Here is an 18,216-nt window from a genome sequence, read left to right as displayed (position 1 = left end):
GACAAATTACGAATTGATCCCAAAAAATTGGCTAGCTTGAGCGAAGGAACATCAGACACAAAAAGGCAATGCAATGACTAATACACTTTAGGCCACTATTCAAAAATGCTCCCAAAATGTTTCTTTAATAACTTATTTACAACTCATACAAAAGTTTGATCTTTGCCAATGTCTTTGGAGAAAGCCTCTAATTTACATCTATACTGCACCTAGGAGTATCACATTTATGGACAAAATAACTAATAAGGCAAGCTGAGTTCTGTATTCTTACCAATAAGCCTGATTGTACTAGTCATGAAAGAAAGCCCTTACATACTACTGTCACCTTTGGTTGTTAAACTCTATTGCATACACATATGGAGATAAATTTTAACGAAATGAAGTTGTTCTCTAAGATCCGACAAGTGTGTAAGTTACATTTCTCAAATGTGCATCAAAAATTAAATCCTTCACTAATAGAAGTCTAAACTATATACCATTCAACACTTAGCGCTTATTTGCTTTCTGATCACAAAATATATTTCAAAATTAAACAATCAAAATAAATTTCAACATCGTATAATTTCTAGAAAATTCTATTCTTAAGTTTCTCAATTCCACAAACAATCCGTAACCTTTGTACAAAGAAAAATCACACCAAATTATATAACAAATAAGCACTGTTTTAATACAGAAGTACATTCTGTCGCAAATTTCACTTTGAACACTTTCACTTCTTCTGCTTTAAACAAAATTTACCAACATAATGTTCTTATATTTCACGAGGGAAGATACAATCTTTTATATAATTAATATTTCAATAAGCATTGATTTTAATAATTATTGAAACCATTCAATGGATTATTTCAGATGTCTGATTGATTAAGCGTCTGCCTTTTTGTTACCGTCTGTAATTACATGTGCTATTATATTTAACCCTCCAAAACCATCAAAATCTATATCCCATTTTGTCGTGTCCGTGCAACAAGGTCCTATATCTCCCTAAAATGGCGTGTGACGTCATGTATGTGAAACGCAAGTTTTCAACGTCTAAATGTCGTATCTTACATATTACATAACCCGGATCTACGCACAGAGTCAACGAACGTCACGATACGCGAGATAGACCTTGTTGCACGGACCGCATTCGTGTGAGATACGATTTTGTTGCAGAATCGAGTTACGACCTTGTTGCACCGACGCAACAATTTTGTGTTGATTTTAATGGCTTCGGGGCCACAGCACCATAACTTGATACACTGGGACTGGATGTCTTCATTTTCTTACACAGAATGTGCCATTCGACACTGGTATGGTGATGAATTTCAGGAAATTAGGGAATTTCTTTTAAAAATGCAACATGTAATGGGTATAAATGTAAATATTTCAATCACTTTTGGTGTTATCAAAATTAAAATAAATGTTTCAATTGAAACTAGGAAATATATGCAATTGATTGTCCATAAGATATGAAACCTTCGCTGTTGCATATTCGTATTGCCAACTACTGAATCTTGATTTTCTTTGGAGATGAAAGGAACTGAACAGCACCACAAATTCAAATATTTCAACTGAAATATCAACTACTTTTTTGGAAACCTCATCTTCATCTGCACTAGTGTAGTTATGATATTACTTTTACTTTACCGTACAAACAAAAACTGTTATGGCTTGTGTGACATGCATTGAATTATGTACACTGCTGATGAATAATAATGTTACTATTAAACATTAGTTTTTGGCAAGTCAGTGTGGCCACAAATAGCTTACATGCAGTTTGAAAATGACACTAGCATCATTCAGGACCAGTGATTCTGATATATACTGATACTCATATTTGATGCAAGGAAAAGACAGTGAACTTGTCTGTGCATATTTTTAAATTTCATTCAGCTGGGGATCCAAACGCACTATTCTTTATCACTCAAATGCCCATTTGCTGCCAAAAAAGACAGAAGTTATTTGCTAGTGAAGCCTCAGCAAAGATAACCAATACAATACTTCCCAAACAAAGGTATGATACAACTGTCCAATTTGTTTCCTTTTTTTAAGTAAATCTGTACAACAGCGTCTCTGTCAAACTTTAAAAACACGCTACCAAAAGAATAAAGTGAGTATTTGCATTGTTAGGGAAATTCCCACTGGCTCCAATAATTACTGTTACCAACCTAAAAACAAAAATAAACATTTTTCTTGTGATGAAACAAAACTAAGAAAGCTCCATCACAGCTTTAATACGACCCCCCAAAATAACTGAAAAGATCTGCATTTGTAAATTGGCCATGCTACTGCACCTGAAACCTACAGGTAAGCTTGGAACACCGCACAGTGGTTTTTGTTTTCTGTGACGCCTGTGTATGGATTGTACTTGATTCCATTTATATCGGCCAATGGACGATGTGTAAGTAGGTGAGTGACGAACCAGGGCATATTTCAGTTGTCGACAATCAACTTTGAATCAGGTGTGTATCCTAGATTTTGTTTGCCTCATGCTAAATGGAATTGTCCTGTTAATCCATTTTTGCCATCCTGATTTGCTTATATCAAGGTCCTGATGTTGCTTTTAGCCAGTTTGTGTCGGGGGACGTGATAACATGCACTGGCTGTTTTTACACACAGGAATGGCCAACGGGTTACGACGTCAAGATTGCCTCGACTCGCCTCCGGGTGACGTCTAAACACGCTAATCCCTCGTGCCTTTGTACACTTATACTCACACAAGTGAAGTCTGTGGAGGCGGACTGTGTGTTGATCTTGAATTGGCCGTTGTGCACGGCCTATTGTTGTACAGTTTACACTTCAGTGCACACCCGGAGTATATGAGATTTCGTCGAGAAATATCGTACAAATACTGTTGAAATGACTCTTGCAAATCAGTATTTGTGGTGTTTGGCTGTACATAAGAATTTGGCTGGGAAATTTTGGCTTCTACGAAAATCAAAATTTTCAGCAAAAACAATCCCGGCGCGAAGTGGTTAAAATCTCTAGCCCGTTGCACTCTGCATCTTCTTGGCTATGCTACTGCTTTGAACGCTCTAAGTTAATAAAGTTCAATTAAACAAAAACTACCAATGCCCCACAACTCCCAATACAACCCCCCCAAAAAAACACCAGCACACACTACCTTCTAATAAATCTATAGTGGAAGAACATATTCAATGCTTGGCATTGGACAACAAATATTTACATTTTTAATCTTACGCATTTTCTATTTTACATAATAACCAATGTCATAGTTACTTCATTATTTTTTTTTAAATGGTGATACTTTTAATCTTCAACACCATTTTCACAAAAACATATGTACACGATTTGTGGCACACCTTATGGGCGTTATAAAAAATCCGGTGGGATTCCACAATAATTGTACGAAGGAAAACAAACTCGGCTCCAAAAATGGGGCTGATGTTTTTTTTTATCAAATGATTTCCGTGCGTATTTGTTAATTTTGCTTTTTGCAGTGATTCATTCTCTTCCTCACCAATTTTTGTTTAACTATGTAAGTAGACAGTAAAAAAAGAAATAATTTTTTTAGTAATGTCTCCGACATTTTAACCAACTCTCTTGTTTTACAAACTGGTAGGCAAGGTAACTCCATATAGCTGCAAAGCACAAAACAAGATTCGCTCAGCAAAAACCTATTAACAGTGAAAATATCACGTGATGTTTATTGCATGTGACTGGTCCAGCACTGATCCTCCACTGGACCTGGCTTAGCACATAAATTCGCAGGGCCTGGCTTAGCACATAAATTTGAAGTACCTCCACTAAGCAACTAAACTGGCCCGAGACTGGCCAGAGCTTAGCTCCCATGCACTTGTACAGTAATCTTTTTAACGCCGCCAGTGCTCTGTTGTCACTAGAGGGCGCTATTGTGCATCCTTAACGGCAGCCCAGATTGGACATACCTTTAGAGAATCTGCCAGCGTGGGTGATTTGCTACCGTCGATCCAAGGTGCCGTGCACGCGGAAGCGGTACAGGCATGTGTACTCCAAGTTGCCATGGTTGCTGTGGATCTTCAGCTCGACAGCCGGTATGGGTTCAACATCATCTCTCTATAAAAAAAAATTGATACAAAAGACGGAATTTACAGGTAACCACGATGTAAATCATCCGTGACTTGTTAATGTCTCGATCTGTAGTGTGTTTCTGTCTTTGCCTTTTTTTAGATGCAACAGTTCAGGACTGATCATGAAATTCAAATCAAGGATCTTCAGTTTCACCAGATGTCACTGCCAAGACTAGCACTCGGTGCAAGAGTTCATCTGCTGGTTTGGAGTGCCACCAAAAATTGCACCGAGGCCTTCAGTCCCAAGTTTTTAGAAAGATGTTCAGAGTATTAGGGGTGTCAAGAACCAAAATGACTGCTTACAACTGCAAGTCTGATGGCATGGTTGAGAGGTTTCGCAAGTGCATATCTCATTAACCCTAACCTCCCCAACTCTTATCAAAATCCATCCCCCCATTTTTAGTGGATTTTGGGGACATGGTCCTGCAGGCCTGGCTTGACTAAATATTGATGGAGTATGATGGCCTTAGGCCTGGAGGCCTAAAAGCAAAGCAGTGTGATTGATGGATTTTGGCGGACTTGGTTCAGTGCTTAGTAAAAGACAGTAGAGAGTTGGGGTTAATGTAATATAGTATTCATGTGACAAAATATCAAAGTTGAATGTTACCACAATAGGGAAGAACTGCAGCGGTGAACCATCTTGATCATAGACGTACTCCCCTAGCAGCACACCTTCAGTTTCATCTTCATCCTGTAGACCCTAAATCCATTAACCAAAAAAAAAACCCCCATAATTAGGTCCTATCACACTCCAAAATCTCTGTGTAGGTTGCAGGTTACACCTCCAAATTTCAGGAACCCTTTTCACACTATTAAGAATCCAACATAGCTTCTACCACGTGTCAAAAAAAGACGTCCTACTTTTGATGCTAAATAACTCTGTTTACTATGGCATTAAACCAAAATTTCAGATCATGTAAATAAGGCATGACAAATTTTATGAAGTGACTTCCATCAGCTTTGTCCAAGAGGATAGGATTTAAACAGGATACGAAAAAATACTTTCAGAATCTGCCAATTTTAATTGGCGTCCTCCAATGCCGCTACAGCGCTAGAAACGGTGGCAGGAGGTGCATGATGGGGCTGAAAGCTTCTAAAGGAATGCAGGATCATCCCTGATGTCATCGCACACCTCCTTGATCGTTTGGCGCAACACACGATCGAGGTGGTGTGCAATGACATCAGGGGTGATCTTGCATTCCTTCAGAAGCTTTCAGCCCCAGCATGCGCCTTCTACCACAGTCTCCAGCGCAATATCAACATTCTGAAAGTATTTTTTTTTCGTAGTACTTGAAACGGGTCCAGAAACCGGCCCTGATCTGGACCAGGGCTGAGAGGATCTAGAGTAATATGAACGGTATGCCTTATCAACCCATGTTCAACCTGGCCTTGTATATCTCAAGGTAGGCCTGTGTTGATTTCAACGTGGGTAGGCAAAATGATAGTGTTTAAAAGGCCGGATGGCCATTCTCTCCCCAACTCAACTGTCTCCAAATCTTACCCAGACACTGAACTCCTTGGGGGCACTCTCTATGGTCCCTGTTGGGGAGAGCGATTTGGGGATGTGTTCCATGGAGAAGGCGCTGGGTTTGATGATACCTGCCAGCTGGATGACCATGTAGCCCTGGGTACCCTTGAAGGCCCAGCAGTTACCTGGCTGAACATCAGGCTAAACGCAAAACAAAAAAGAAGAAGAAAAGAAAATCAGTTGACCTGAAAACCTGGAGAGTCTATTGACGAAAAGTCATCGTTGACCACAAATAGAAATGTAGATGGTCTCATGCTTATGTTTATGTTGCAGAACCAATTCCAACCCAGTAGATGCTTATTCCATTTCTGTAAATCACCTCCAACACAGTGTCAAAGACATTTCATATCACGCAGCAGTTAAAAAACATGTTCTCGACACCACCCTCTCAGATCCTTCACTATCCACTTGGAGCTTGTGGTAGATTATATCAAGAGTGGCAGGTCCAGCCAGCCACTGTTACTTCACCTGATACCCTTTAAGTGCAAAGGATACAGGTAAGTACCAAGCAGAACTACCAACGGAGAAAGCACAAAATAGCAACTCAAACTCCACAAAAGATAACTGTAACTTACCTGTATGACTGTGCGTGGCGAGTTGGCCAAGTACCACAGAGGTATACCAAAGATACTGAGTAGTGCAGTCTTGGAGTGGTGAGTCTCTGAGCATCGAGTGCTGATGACGCTCCCTCCGGCTGACTCCAATGCGTAGTCCACCATGCCAGTCTTGTCGGCGCTGTATATGTGCAAGGCACTCAGGACAATGTGCTTTACTGCCTAAGTATCCAATACAGAAACAACAGCACTGATTACTAGATTTGTAATCAAGGCGATCGGAAGACATTCATGAGTCGAGTCACAGGTGGGGTAACAAGTAACAGGGAACAAACATTGTCTCTGCCACAATGTCATCTAAATAGCTTGTCACTAAACTGGAGAATGGTCTTGTGATGGAGCTTGTGATTAACCTGTGAAGCATTTGCAACTGACTGGTGATGGATTTGCGATGTCTTGGAATGTGACTTGTCATACCTTCATCACAATATTCAAGATAATCCAATGAAAAAGTATGAGAAACTCTAGCATTAGGAAAGAATCCAAAATTTTAAGAGTTCGGTAACACGAGGTTGAACCCGTACCCTGAGGTACCATGTGAAACCTCGTAGAACCTCCAAGTGAACCTCGAGCTACCACCCCCTTTAATTATGATCATTGCTTACCTCCTCGTCCATGTTACCAGAGGCACTGAAGTTGACACCATCGGCTGCTGACCCCTGACCTCCACCGAACCAAGGCGAACTCCACCAACCCTGAAACGCAAAATGCCATCACAATGTCACTTTCTGTTTTCGAAATTGATCTTAACAGGTTGTTCTGCATTCATACTATTATCAGATACAAACAAGACAGGGCTTGCATAGTTGACTTGGATCATCAGGTCTCACTTAAGGACAATATTTAATAGTAACTTGGTCAGTCAATCTGTCGGTCAATTAGGGACTAAGTCAGTGTGTCATTTAGTCATTCAGTCAGTCAGTCTGGGACTCGGGGAGTCAGACGGACAATCAGTCAAAGGACAATAGGCTGACCCGTCAGGTCTAGCAAAAAGCTACATTCATGCTATTATCAGATACAAACAAGACAAGGCTTGCATAGCTGACTCGGATCATAAGGTCTCACTTAAGGACATTATTTAATAGTAACTTGGTCAGTCTATCTGTCAGTCAATTAGGGACTAAGTCAGTGTGTCATTTAGTCATTCAGTCAGTCAGTCTCGGACTCAGTCAGTCAAACGGACAATGAGTCAAAGGACAATAGGCTGACCCGTCAGGTCTAGCAAAAAATCTTTTTCAGGAAGAGTTTGGATTTAAGAGACTTGACAGAAGAGGAAACCTAATAGAAGACTCACCAGAAGACCTGTCTTGTTCTTGCAGCATTTATAGACGTCCACCTGCAATCTGGTAATGTTGGCCTTGGCTTCCTTCATGTCATCCTGAATGCTGGCTCCAAGAACACCAAGACCAGCACTAAAATAAACAAAGACAAAAATCCCTCAGACAAAAGAAAAGACCTCTTTGGATTCAGAGAGGCTGCATTTTCACTGTAAGTGGAATGTAAAATACAACAAAACTATTTCCTATCAAAGTGTTACGTAATCCATCTTATTGACAGACGACGCCGCACACTTGGCAACAGGGCCCGATTTCTTGGCTCTGCTAACCACAGAATTCTGCGCTTACGACCACAAATTCTGTGCTAACCCATAAGCGCAGAATCCTTAGTTACGGGATATACACATGCGCAGAAGCAAAAAATCCTTGCTAACCGCGTGAAATACGCTTACCGTAAGCACAGAATTTTCTGCTGTAGTAAACAGTGATTTTTCAGTAATGGTAAGCAGAGCCAAGAAATTGGGCCCTGATCTAGCCATTGGTACTGCAAGTGAGTGGTTGCCATGTTTGCATCAGCATGATCCCACCGCTGTGCCAACAACTGATCTTACATAATCACTTCAATCAGCCAATGCATATACCATAATCTATTTCTGCAGCCCCAACAAAACCCAACGGTTGGCAGACATGAACATAAGAAGAAAAGCCATAACCGGTTGTGAAATGATGATACATGCAAATGCTTATGAAATAAATCAACCTTTCAATATTCAAAAGACATCAATGCCAAAAAAGGTATTTTTGTGGGTGGGGGCAGGCGATAAAGATACCTACTCACCCTGCACTGTGAAGAGCACTCTGTCGCATCATGTCCTCCTTGAGACTGTTGACATCACTTTGAAGTCTCTGAATTCTGATGTCCTGGTCGGCTCCAGCTCCGACACCGACTCCGGCCAACTTCATCTGGGCCATGCTAGCCTCCAACGCAGCTGTTCGATCCAGTAACCCTGCCATGACATTGGTCGATTCCCCATCCACCCCCTGGAGAAACATCATCCCTGTCAGGCGATCTGTGTCAGATCTGATGGCAGCCAAGTCTTGTTGTAATAAGATGACTGCATCACTTGAGCCGGTAGATCCTCTCGTGCCCCCAGCTGCAAGGAGGGCTGCCAGATTCTTGTCGTTGTCTTGGACCATGGAGGTGAGGTCGCTAATCCTAGACTCCAGGAGTGTGAGGCTGATTGGTTGCTTGTCAGAATCGTAGAGCATTGCCTCAAGCTGGTTGACGGTACCCTGCATCTTGGCCAAATCAGCTGCCAGGGTGGTGTAGGATGACGCCTCACCCATGTACGAGTCACTCATGTCAGTCAGCTGGACTTGTATGTTGTTTACTTGCAATTTGACATCAGTGATCTGCGACTTGAGAGAATCGACGTCTCCTGTTGTCACATAGACGCTCTGAGCTGCTGCAAGTTTGCTGATTGTTGCCTTCACATTCACCATCTCTTTCTCCAGGTCTTCCAACTGCTTCCGCGTTGCAAATGCCGCTAGCTTATCCTGTCCTTGCTGCAGCGAGACGACGGTTGCATTGAACCCAATCGCTGCAGCCTTTTGGTCTTCGATAGCTCGGCTCATCTCACTGATGTTGTCACGGAGATCCGAGATGCTACTTGTGAAGGTTCGGCTCATCTGCATTTGGGTGGTGTCAAAATAGTTGATCTGCGATTTGGTCGAGGTCAGGGACTCTCTCAAGCTGTTCACCTCAGTGACCAGATTGCTGTCTCCTTCAAGAGATGCTACCCTTCTCAGGTCCAGTCTCACTGATCCCAGCTCCTCTGAGAGCTGCTTGACCAGTGAGTCGCTATCGGCATCGCCTTGAAGATTCTCCAGCACCACCATCCTGTCAGATTTAATGTTTAGTTCCCCCACGTCAGATCTAAGTTCCTGGAAGGCTGCCCCTGCTTGTACTTTATGCTCCTCATGACTCGCTCTGACATCCTCTAATTGGCTTCTCAGCTGTCTGATCTGAAGTTTCAGAGAATCAACATCTGTTACAAAGACATTCAGCTGCTCTTGAGACTGTGAGATGCTCAACTCCAAACTTTCCTGCCTGTTCTGGTCTACCACTCCAGATGCAGTACCCTGTAAGGTCAGGAAGTTAGCCTGCAAAGAGCTAAAATCCGAGTCTAATTTGGCAAGTTTTGTATTCAGCTGCTTGAAGTCGGTCTCTAATGCTCCAACTCTTTGGGTTCCAAGATCCTCCACTGAGGAGTGTAAGTCTTTAACGTCTGCCTGCACCCCTCCAAGCGAAGTACTCAGTGTCTGATATTTGTTCTGTAGCTCATTCAGTGATTTCTCGGTATCTCCGTGGGAAACTCTAAAAGAAGCAAAATCACTCCTCAGAAGTTCCAGCCTAGAATCCACAGCCTCTGCTTTTTCTCGCTTCTCCCACATGGCAAGAAAGTCCCCAAACTCTGATTTCAGATTGCGAACCTCGGCCCTGACATCTGAGAGCCCGGACTCAAAGGAGTTGGCTCTGTCAATGAGCCCTTCCAGCTTGGCCGTGCTCTGCCTCCCGTCTGATTTCAGTAGCTCTACGTCATTGAGCAACCCCTTGAGTTTCATTTCCAGAAATGTGACGTTCACGCTTAGTCTTTCCTCCCAGGAGAGCATGCTTGCATGAACTGAGTGCAATTCGCCATGCAAATGATTGCTTTCTTGTTGAGCTTTACTGATTTCAAGCACCTGCTGGGCATGGAAGCTCTCTAGTTCTGCTTGCAATCCAGCAACATCCTTCCCAAGCATCTGCAGGTCGTCACTCAGACCAACGATAATCGTTGATCTCTCTGTACTCTCCCTTCCAGAGTCCTGCTCCCCTCGCAGTCTACTCAGCTGTAGACTGCGCAGCTGACCTCTGACCCTTGTCAGCTGACCCTCCATGGTGTTCAGGTAGAGCAGCGTGCGGTCGTTTGGCCGTCCCTGGGCGGCAGTCAGATGGCCCAACTGCTCCTGAAGGTCCTTGATTTGAATTTCCTGATCACTGCTTAACTGTTGCATCTAGAAAGCAAAGACAGAAACAAACTTCACATTCACGATGCCACAAGTTCATAAAAGATGGATACACCTTAAGCACTTGACTGTAACAGGGATAGAACCAGAGACCACTGGAATGCACTCCATCACTCTCTGATGCATCCACAAAAGCAAAAAAACATAATACGTTGTTTGATCTGGCTGTAATGAACTCTCCTTTTCTACAGTTGTAAATACCACAGGTCAGTGAACAGATGAAAACACAGTAACATTTATGACCATGGCATTATACTTAGTGTGCAGGATAACCTCACAAAATTGTTCATGTCATTCCATAGTAAACACAACTAACTGCAAGCATTACTGTGAATGTAAGGAAATCAGAATAACAATGTTATCCAAAAAGTAGAAAACCCCTCAATTCAAACAAGAAAGTGTATACCTCAGATAAAGTTTTGATATTATGGAATACAGGAAAAGAATACTGAAGCTTGCATTTAAGCATTGAACACGCCAACTTTATACAAAGAGAAGCCAAACTCTGAAACGTGGCATGAGAATTTTCCAACTTACAGCCAGTATTTGCTGCTTCTGAGATGCGACCTCGGACTTCAGGTCATCCAGTTGACCGTTGACCACGACCCCAATCAAGGCCATGAGGTCGTCTTGTTTAAGGCACTGCAGACAGCCGGCTCCGGCCATGAAGGCTGCTGCTGCTGCTGCACCTCCATCATCGCCGTCATCTGAGGAACTCCCTCCGATCTTGCCTACTAGTAGACCAAGCTGCTCATCCACAGTGTGAAGAGGAGAGTCAGTCTGAAAACACATAAAAGCATGGTAATAATAAAACGCAGGATAGGGATTCAAATTTAATCCTGAATCTTGCACATTTTAATGATTTTTCGAACAAGCTAGAGGGTTAGAAGTTAAAAAATCTTACTTTTGAAGAGTTAGGATCATGATGCAGTATTTGTGTGCAAATGCATGCTGGTGTGTGCGTTCAGCGTTGCGCGTACTGTTCCAAAGAGCCAGCACTACAGCGTTGGGTTCAAACATTTTCGTGAAGGGGTGGTTTGGAAGAGAGAAATACATTTTCCTCCAGTTTTGTATTGAAATAAAAGTTCAAATATATCAAATGACAAGGATCTATATGCCAGTTATATGAAACAAATATTGAGTGGCTTTAAATTGTGAAATGGGAGGAATAGTATCGCTCGGTTAAATCTGGACTTTTCCAATTCAATCGGCTTAGCCTCGTGAAATGGAAAAGTCCAAATTTTACCTTGCGATAATATTCCTCCCCTTTTACTCTGAGCCCCTCAATATTTGTATATTGTCAAACCAACCTTTGTCTCATTCCTTGTTACAGCCATTAACAGCGGGGCCACTGCTAACAAAAGATATGAGGCTAGGAGAAAAAAAGAGAAAATAAAAAATTGAACATCTTTAAGGTATACCTTCCTGGGTTGATTTACTAAGGCAATCTTGAATTATCCTCGAAGGAAACCAAATGCTTCCTAGGGTCATCAAACTCGTTTGGCTGTACCTTCCTCAATCCTGCAAAATCTTCCTGGTGGATTTTGAAGGATTTTTAGCAGTTACCGGTAGGCTTACTAAATTATTTATTCTGACAGTTCCTTAAGTGTTTATTAGTTACCACAGACACAACTTGGTGTGTGCAACACAAATCATAACCGGAAGTTAAAAGCAACAATAATTACATAAAAATACATGTTTAAAAATAATTTCTTTCGAAAGCCGTTTGTATTGAACCCAGAAAATGCATTGATATTGTATACAGAATTTGTTCAAATTGCCTTGAAAATGCTCAATCGGATGTTTAAAGCAGTTATACAGAGTGAACAATCTTAAAAGGTTTTGCCAAATATAAGTTGGATTCTTCCATCTGAAATGAGGTATTTAGACAACAGGTCACGACACAGAGACAGGCAGAAATGTCCAACATTGACAGGCTACCTCAGTCAATCAAAATAAACTTACAGGCTAACGTCCCCAGCAGCAGTAAGAGACAGAGACAGCAGGATCGTCGCTTTCTCTTCTTCTCTAGTAACATCGCCGATGTCATGGCTGCACTGTCTGTCTGACTGGCCGACCCTAGGCCCAGCAATGAGGCTAGACCTCCAAGGAGTGCTAAAGTTGTCGTTCTGCGATGTAAAAAGTTGCAAGAAAAAAGTCCTCAATATTCAATCCACGAAAGATGGTCACGGGCCAGCCACTGTTAATTTACATAGGGCTTGATGCTTGACACTGTGCCAAAGGCACCAAATATTTCAATATATTTGATCGAATTAATCCAGTGTGGACAGGTGGAAAACTTCTCAAACTGTCAATTGTCGAGAGTCGACTGTTTTGCTTCCAGTCCACTGCGGTCAGTTTAACGGGGCCAACTGGGTCACGAAAGAATGACATTGTTAGTTTTACAAAGTCCCGTGCCAACAACCACTGCTAGGTAAAAGCAACGTAAGATTCTTAGAGCATGGTATTGGCTTTCCACGGGACGGACACATGGTAGAATAACCACAATGGAGTTTTAACAATCACTCACGGTAACTTTTTTATAAATTTAAGTCCAGTCCGAACGTGGCTTAAATCTTGAAAGATAAGTGGTCCGGAGATGAACCAAAGGTGGTAGCAATAGATTTATGTCAGTATTCTCCGACAGCTGCCATTAACGACACGTGGAATCATGAGCAGACTAAAGACCAGTCCTAGGAAGCTTACTTGGTGTAGATGAGCCACCAGACATCCATACACATGAGATACGTCACACAGCGATACACGGCTACACTGACTACCTCCATCAGACTGGAACACACATAAACTGCAAAAGAAAAATGGAGGGAAAGTGCACTCCAAGTAAAAAAAACAAAAACACACACACACAAAAAACCCAAGAGCTATTATTACAGTAGGAGTTGCAATTAACCATCCTATGTAAATTTACATTCTGTGCCAAGTAGTCCTTTCAGTCAAAATCAAACAAGTGACTGTTTTCAACAGTTAAGAATTTCCAGCCTATATATAGGATTGACTGGCTGGGACTGTTTAAGTAAATTGGTACAGATATATATGCTTTGACTCCAGATAACCCAAGAGGGTGTCAGTTTTTTTGGGGGAGGGGGGGGGGAGGGTCCATTTTTTTTGTAGTTCTACGATTAGACTGTGGTGAAATGTATGTGGACTATTTTTTAGTAGTATAACCGGGGTGTAACTGGCGCCACCAACATCAAAATAGTCCAACACCCCCCCCCATTTTTGTTTCATTTTTCTGCTGCCAAAAATTTTGGGCAACATTTTTTGAAAAAAATTGTGAGCCCCCCAAGCCAAATCCTGGGTGCGCCACTGGCTCTGCACAGTACAATCTCAACAGTCTTACCTATTCTAGAAGACACCGTGCCTGTCCTGAACGCAGCACTCACAGAACTTCCCGTGGACGAGCCGTAGACGGCCCTGGCAAGAAACGTGTAGGACGTGTGGGTCACGGTGGTGACCACCGACACGACCGAGGTCACGATGGTAGTGAGGATGGTGAGTGGGAAGAACCAGGTGGAGGATTGGGCATGGTGGGCGTGGTGGGCGTGGTGGGTGTGGTGGGCGTGGTCTACAGTGCCCCATCTACCCGACGTGCGACTGCTTACTCCTGACGTCACTGCTGAACTGGATTCGGTATCTGAACGCAAAATGGCAAAGTAAGGTTCTGTATTAAGTAATAAACCTACAAATGCTAAGGAGCATTTGTAAATCATACATGTACCACAGCGCCTGGGCTTTAATACTGCCATATTTAACATTAGAATTAGCGTAATTGCAATGATGTCATGATCAAAATTTACTAGTTATATAAATATTTGTTCCTTGACACTTTGTTTTCATTCGACATCTGGCTTTAACGTAGAGTGCTGTGGTCCAATGGTTATGGTGTTTGACTCATGTGCTGTGGTACGTGGGTTCGAACCCTGATGGTGAACATGGTGCTTGTGTTCTTGGGCAAGACACTTTACTACAATTGCTTCTCTCCACCCTGGAATATAAATGTGTACCTGTGAAGGTAGAGACCAGAATGCGCTCTGTCGAGCTGCTGCAAGAAATGGTCTCATGGCCTGATGAACAGCAGCAATAATTGTGAATCTTTTTGAGACCTTATTATTATTATTATTATAATATGCCGGCTAAGTTTTTGTGACAATTCTCATTTTTTTACCTGATATTTCACTCTCATCATGTCCATCCAGCCCTGTATTGAAACAATGGGGGAAAAAAACGACAATGACAAAAAGCATTAATCGTGAAGAAGAACATTCTTGGCCTATGATATTACTAAACATATTGTTTTACTTCATAACTTAAAGATGCGTTCCCCACGCTATTTTCCAGTTTCACTTCCAAAAATAGATTTGCTGTTTTTCAATTGCTATTTTCCTAGCAATATACAAGTTATTCAGTTTTGAATGAGAGATCAAAATCCATCAACCTTCAGTTATCGAAATATTTCTTCGCAACATCCAAATTATTAGCTGCTGGACAATAATTTGGCTCTCACGGTTCAATTCTGCGTAAAATGAAGGTCCATTTTCACAGGGTTGGAGACGCACAAAATCTGACAACTTTTTTTTTTTTTTTAATAAAACATATCCATTAAAAATTCATTAGGAGAAAAAAAATCCATTTTTGAAAGAGTATACAACCTATAAATATTCCTGTTACTTGTGCATCATGATCTTTCATTTTTTAAATTGACTCTTCAACGTACATATAATGTAAGCTTGTTACTCAAAAAAAAATCTGTAGATATTTTAAATATGTTTTACCAATTGCCATAAAAACCTATACGCTATAAAATCCTCGTCTCATGAGTGATTTTTCAGTCCGTTTTTTGTTCATCAAGCTTTCTTGTGCTGATTTACAGACTTCACAAACTTTGTTGGATTTTTGGAACCAACCAGGAATTTCCCTTTTCTTTCTCAGTAAGGTTTCCGCTCTTCCTAAAATCAGTAACTCTCAATTCTCATTTTTTTTTCAACTGCATAAAAGTATACACAAATTGTCTTTCTGATTTTTGTTGTTGTTGTTTTAGCCTGCACTACAGTCCCGACATTCTTACCGTACATATGATTGATAGAATGCTCCCTGCCGTGATGGACCTGGTGGTACATTCCGCTCCTCCCGGTCGCGTCCCTCGTTCCTCGCGCCAGACGGGACGCTGACGACGCCATGGTTGATGTGGACGACGGCCAGACCGCATCTTGGCTCCCGTCCTCATAGTGACCGTTGAAAGACGCGGTCTGCAGGTTGGTGGCACTGTGGCTTTCGCTGTGGCTTTCGCTGTGGCTTTCACTATGGCTCACTTGGAGGGAACGGGTCTGCGACTGATTAAATCTGAAAAGAAACCGAAATCTCTCTTTAGATCAAAGATGTACTGTCTAGGCTTTTTAGAGTTTCATCCCCCCCCCCTCCCCTAGCTACATGTATACAGACGGATCATTCCACAAATTTGGGGTCCAAAAGTGAGACTTTTTTGTGCCCCTGTTACACCTCACCTGTGTAAACTGCGTGCAAGTATCAATAAAATTGACTTCAAACTGTTTTTTATTTTGTTGGCAGGTGCTTTGCTTCACATAATCACTCTTTGAGATCGAAGGCATTCAAGAATGTATCCCGAATTTAAAAAGTCTTATATCAGATGCAACAGGGACCCCAAATTTATGTAATGATCCAGATGTTATCCACTTTTGAACGATACAGCCAACAAAAAACCTTTAGTTATGGAGCAAATTTTGAATTATTAAATTTATTTCTACCAGAATAGATATTGGTAAGGTGTGTTCGCGTGCAGAAGCAACCACTCATTAAAGCTTTTCAGGGGGTTACGGACACTGCCAAAAAAGGAATCCTTTTTTGTTTGTTTAAAAGACAGCGTTTGAAAAAAGTTGAGAGAAAAAAATTGAATTGCCGCAAAAAACAGACAGTCAATTATTAAAGAGTTGCTTATGATGACTGTTGTAGAAAAATATAATGTGGACCTCAAATAAACACATCAGTTGTTCCACGCCACACTTTATGAATGAAATCATAGAGTAGGAATTTTGACTTGTTACCTTGATGTGGCGGAAGTATCGTGCACGCTGTGCTTTTGGGCCAGTCGGCTGCTGCGCCGGTTCGGGCTGGCCGTCCCCTCTCCCTGGAGCTGGCTGCGTCTTGCTGGTGAGCTGGTGTCTCGCAGAAAGGAACCCCTGGACACGCGGGACATGATGGGAATCTCGTAGCCGCTGGTCTGGCCGTCCACACTGTAACTTGCACTGCCGATTAAATAGGACATATAAAACATTCGGAATAACTTACCAATATCCCAGCATTGCAGTCGGGTCCATCACAAGTCCCTGCAAGTCCATCACAAGTCCTCCAGTCCCAATTCAACTCACAAGCTACTCAAATGAACTTTAGCAAAGACATTCCTTTGTTATTGTTCATCCACTGTTACTTGTGAATGAACACTGGATATACTTGTGACTGGACTTGTGATGGACTCGACTACAAAATTGCAAAACATGTATCCCTTAGAAGTTTATGGTCATTTTTTAAGCAAGTACAATAGGTCTGTCCCTAATATTTGAATACTCAAATATTCGTATATTTGAATATTTGAATACTCAAATATTTGATCATCAACTGAATATTCGAATAGCTTTTTGACGGTTTAAAAACAAAAACAAAATATGCACATACATACATGTATACACAGATGTGATGTTATTTCGTTGTAGAGTTGTGGCACTTTATTATCAATTGCCACTTTTTTGTCGACAGTAACTTTTATGTCAATGGCAGATCATTGTTCACATCCATTGAGCAGGTTAAAGCCAGTGACAATTACAAAATGCTTAGTGCCCCATATCGAGTGCCGCATGTGAATTTTAATGCCGCACTCTTTGTGTAACTTTTTACCAGTGCAGCACGCAGTTGCAGCCAGCAGTTTCGATGTATATTCGAAAAAATATTCGGTCAAATGCAGTTTCGAGTAATCGAATACTAAAATTATTTGAAAATGGACAGTCCTGAAGCACAATAACCCATTAGTCAATAAACCGCCCAAACCACCATGTCTATTACGCTCCCTGCACGGCCCAAGACACCTGAGCACTCTACGATGTTATGCATTCACCAGGGAATCAAAACACTGAAAGTGAAAGACGATGCACATGTACATGTACATGTAGTTTGCACATGTACATGTAGTATGCACACTACATGTACATCTACATGTACATGTAGCATGCACATGTACAGGTGCTAATGGATTGAATTGTATTTCCTGCAATGCAGTCTTTACATTATCCTGATTCAACGTTGAGACTGCTCGGAATTATACAAATGTTTCATCTTTCCTTGAAATCAGTAGATCTGTCCATTGTATCTACATGTATGCAAGCTTCTCACAAGCTGCGTATTCTTTTTTCATTTTGCCACCTCTACTGGCTTTTATTTTGGTTTTACTATACATCTTAATGTTGCTATGCTATTGTGCATGCTATTACTAAGCTGACATATAGCTGAAATGCATGATATTCTAAACAGTGCAATTTTGTTATTCATTTATTCACTGACAAAACTTCGCATATCAATTTGTCAAAAACCCCGACAATTTCAAAATGTGTAATCAACATACCTTCTGGAGTATGTGTAGTCTGTTTTTTCCC

General features: G+C 41.6%; 1 protein-coding gene across 2 annotated transcripts in view; it reads right to left on the bottom strand.

Moving 5' to 3' along the window:
* Window positions 1-72: 72 nt before the first annotated feature.
* Window positions 73-18,216, bottom strand: part of LOC119735610 — a 33,336-nt gene continuing 15,192 nt past the window's right edge. For both annotated transcript variants that reach the window (XM_038209380.1, XM_038209379.1), the window contains exons 3-18: window positions 18,186-18,215; window positions 16,618-16,818; window positions 15,624-15,898; window positions 14,724-14,756; window positions 13,899-14,192; window positions 13,244-13,343; window positions 12,503-12,666; window positions 11,848-11,909; window positions 11,075-11,317; window positions 8,307-10,525; window positions 7,486-7,603; window positions 6,797-6,886; window positions 6,153-6,353; window positions 5,551-5,718; window positions 4,657-4,749; window positions 73-4,035 (exon numbers count right to left, since the gene is read on the bottom strand). In XM_038209380.1, coding sequence (XP_038065308.1) covers window positions 3,919-4,035; window positions 4,657-4,749; window positions 5,551-5,718; window positions 6,153-6,353; window positions 6,797-6,886; window positions 7,486-7,603; window positions 8,307-10,525; window positions 11,075-11,317; window positions 11,848-11,909; window positions 12,503-12,666; window positions 13,244-13,343; window positions 13,899-14,192; window positions 14,724-14,756; window positions 15,624-15,898; window positions 16,618-16,769 — 4,329 coding nt within the window. In that variant the 5' untranslated portion in view covers window positions 16,770-16,818; window positions 18,186-18,215 and the 3' untranslated portion in view covers window positions 73-3,918. The remainder of the gene's footprint in view (window positions 4,036-4,656; window positions 4,750-5,550; window positions 5,719-6,152; window positions 6,354-6,796; window positions 6,887-7,485; window positions 7,604-8,306; window positions 10,526-11,074; window positions 11,318-11,847; window positions 11,910-12,502; window positions 12,667-13,243; window positions 13,344-13,898; window positions 14,193-14,723; window positions 14,757-15,623; window positions 15,899-16,617; window positions 16,819-18,185; window position 18,216) is intronic.

This window comes from Patiria miniata, unplaced genomic scaffold, assembly GCF_015706575.1.
Source record: "Patiria miniata isolate m_02_andy unplaced genomic scaffold, ASM1570657v1 HiC_scaffold_29, whole genome shotgun sequence".
Taxonomy (NCBI): domain Eukaryota; kingdom Metazoa; phylum Echinodermata; class Asteroidea; order Valvatida; family Asterinidae; genus Patiria; species Patiria miniata.
This window is presented reverse-complemented; position numbering and strand designations above follow the sequence as displayed.